This window comes from Buceros rhinoceros, unplaced genomic scaffold (assembly GCF_000710305.1).
Source record: "Buceros rhinoceros silvestris isolate BGI_N320 unplaced genomic scaffold, ASM71030v1 scaffold11274, whole genome shotgun sequence".
NCBI classification, from domain to species: Eukaryota; Metazoa; Chordata; class Aves; order Bucerotiformes; family Bucerotidae; genus Buceros; species Buceros rhinoceros.
Window position 1 is genome coordinate 2,010 of NW_010407663.1, and position 919 is coordinate 2,928.

A 919-nucleotide genomic window follows, 5' to 3' on the forward strand; every position below is an offset into this window, starting at 1 on the left:
AGAAACCCGAGCTCCAGGACAAGGGACCAGCCGCTCACCCACTGCCTCGCTCCTGACCTCCCCAGACAGCTCGGTGTGGGCCAAAGGGAGTTCGGCTGCCCCCACGCCGAGACATTCCTCACCGCCTGCAGTATCCCACAGGATCCCCTTCCCACGGGCAGCCCACACCGAGGTGTAGCAGCCACATCAGGCACTGCGCACCCCAGCTTGCTGAGGCGGTGCGCGTGCCTGTCCCCAGAGCCCCCCGGCCCAAAGTGTGCGTGAATGCAGCAGCTGAGGCACAGCACATCGGGAGAGCTGCAGTTCCACTCTCGGGAAGGACTCTCCTCAGCTGAGGAGGAAGGAGAACAGCCTGAGGACCGAGCTTAGCATCTGGACTTGTAAAGGCTCGCCTGGAGGAAACCGGACTCACAGGAGGGAGCCACAGCCTACCACGAGCAGGATTCCTGGTGCGTGCTTTGAGAGGTCCCCACGGGACAGGGACACTTGGTCTTTAGGGGGTCATTTTATTGTTTCACTTCTCCAAATGTACAAAAAAAATTAGAAAATAACCCTATTCCCACCCCCTCCCAAACCACAAAACAAACCAGCCTGGGGAGCCCCACAACAGTGCAGCTACGAGACGGCAGAAATTAAACAGAGCTAGATACAGCAGCTGGGTCCCCTCGGCCCACACGGCCACCGGCTCGCCACAACCCAGAACTGGCCCCAGTCTGCCCAGTGCTTCCCCAATTCACACAGAGCTCATCCCCACCAGGTGACAAGTGGGTGCTTTACAAATCCTCCTTCACCTTCTTCTTGGACTTCTTGGGTTTATCTTCCTCCTGCAGCACAGGGGTGTTGGTGGCCTCCCGCTTCAAGTAGCTGATGAAGTCGCTCACTTCCCTGCCACCCTGCAGAAAGCACCAGACAGTCAGGC

General features: G+C 58.7%; 1 protein-coding gene across 1 annotated transcript in view; it reads right to left on the minus strand.

The window, feature by feature from the left end:
- Window positions 1-486: 486 nt before the first annotated feature.
- The window catches only part of PDIA3 (protein disulfide isomerase family A, member 3), a gene marked incomplete at its 5' end in the record, with an annotated part of 7,982 nt that continues 7,549 nt past the window's right edge, over window positions 487-919 (minus strand). Inside the window, one exon of the mRNA XM_010134568.1 lies at window positions 487-893. Coding sequence (XP_010132870.1) covers window positions 774-893 — 120 coding nt within the window. The remainder of the gene's footprint in view (window positions 894-919) is intronic.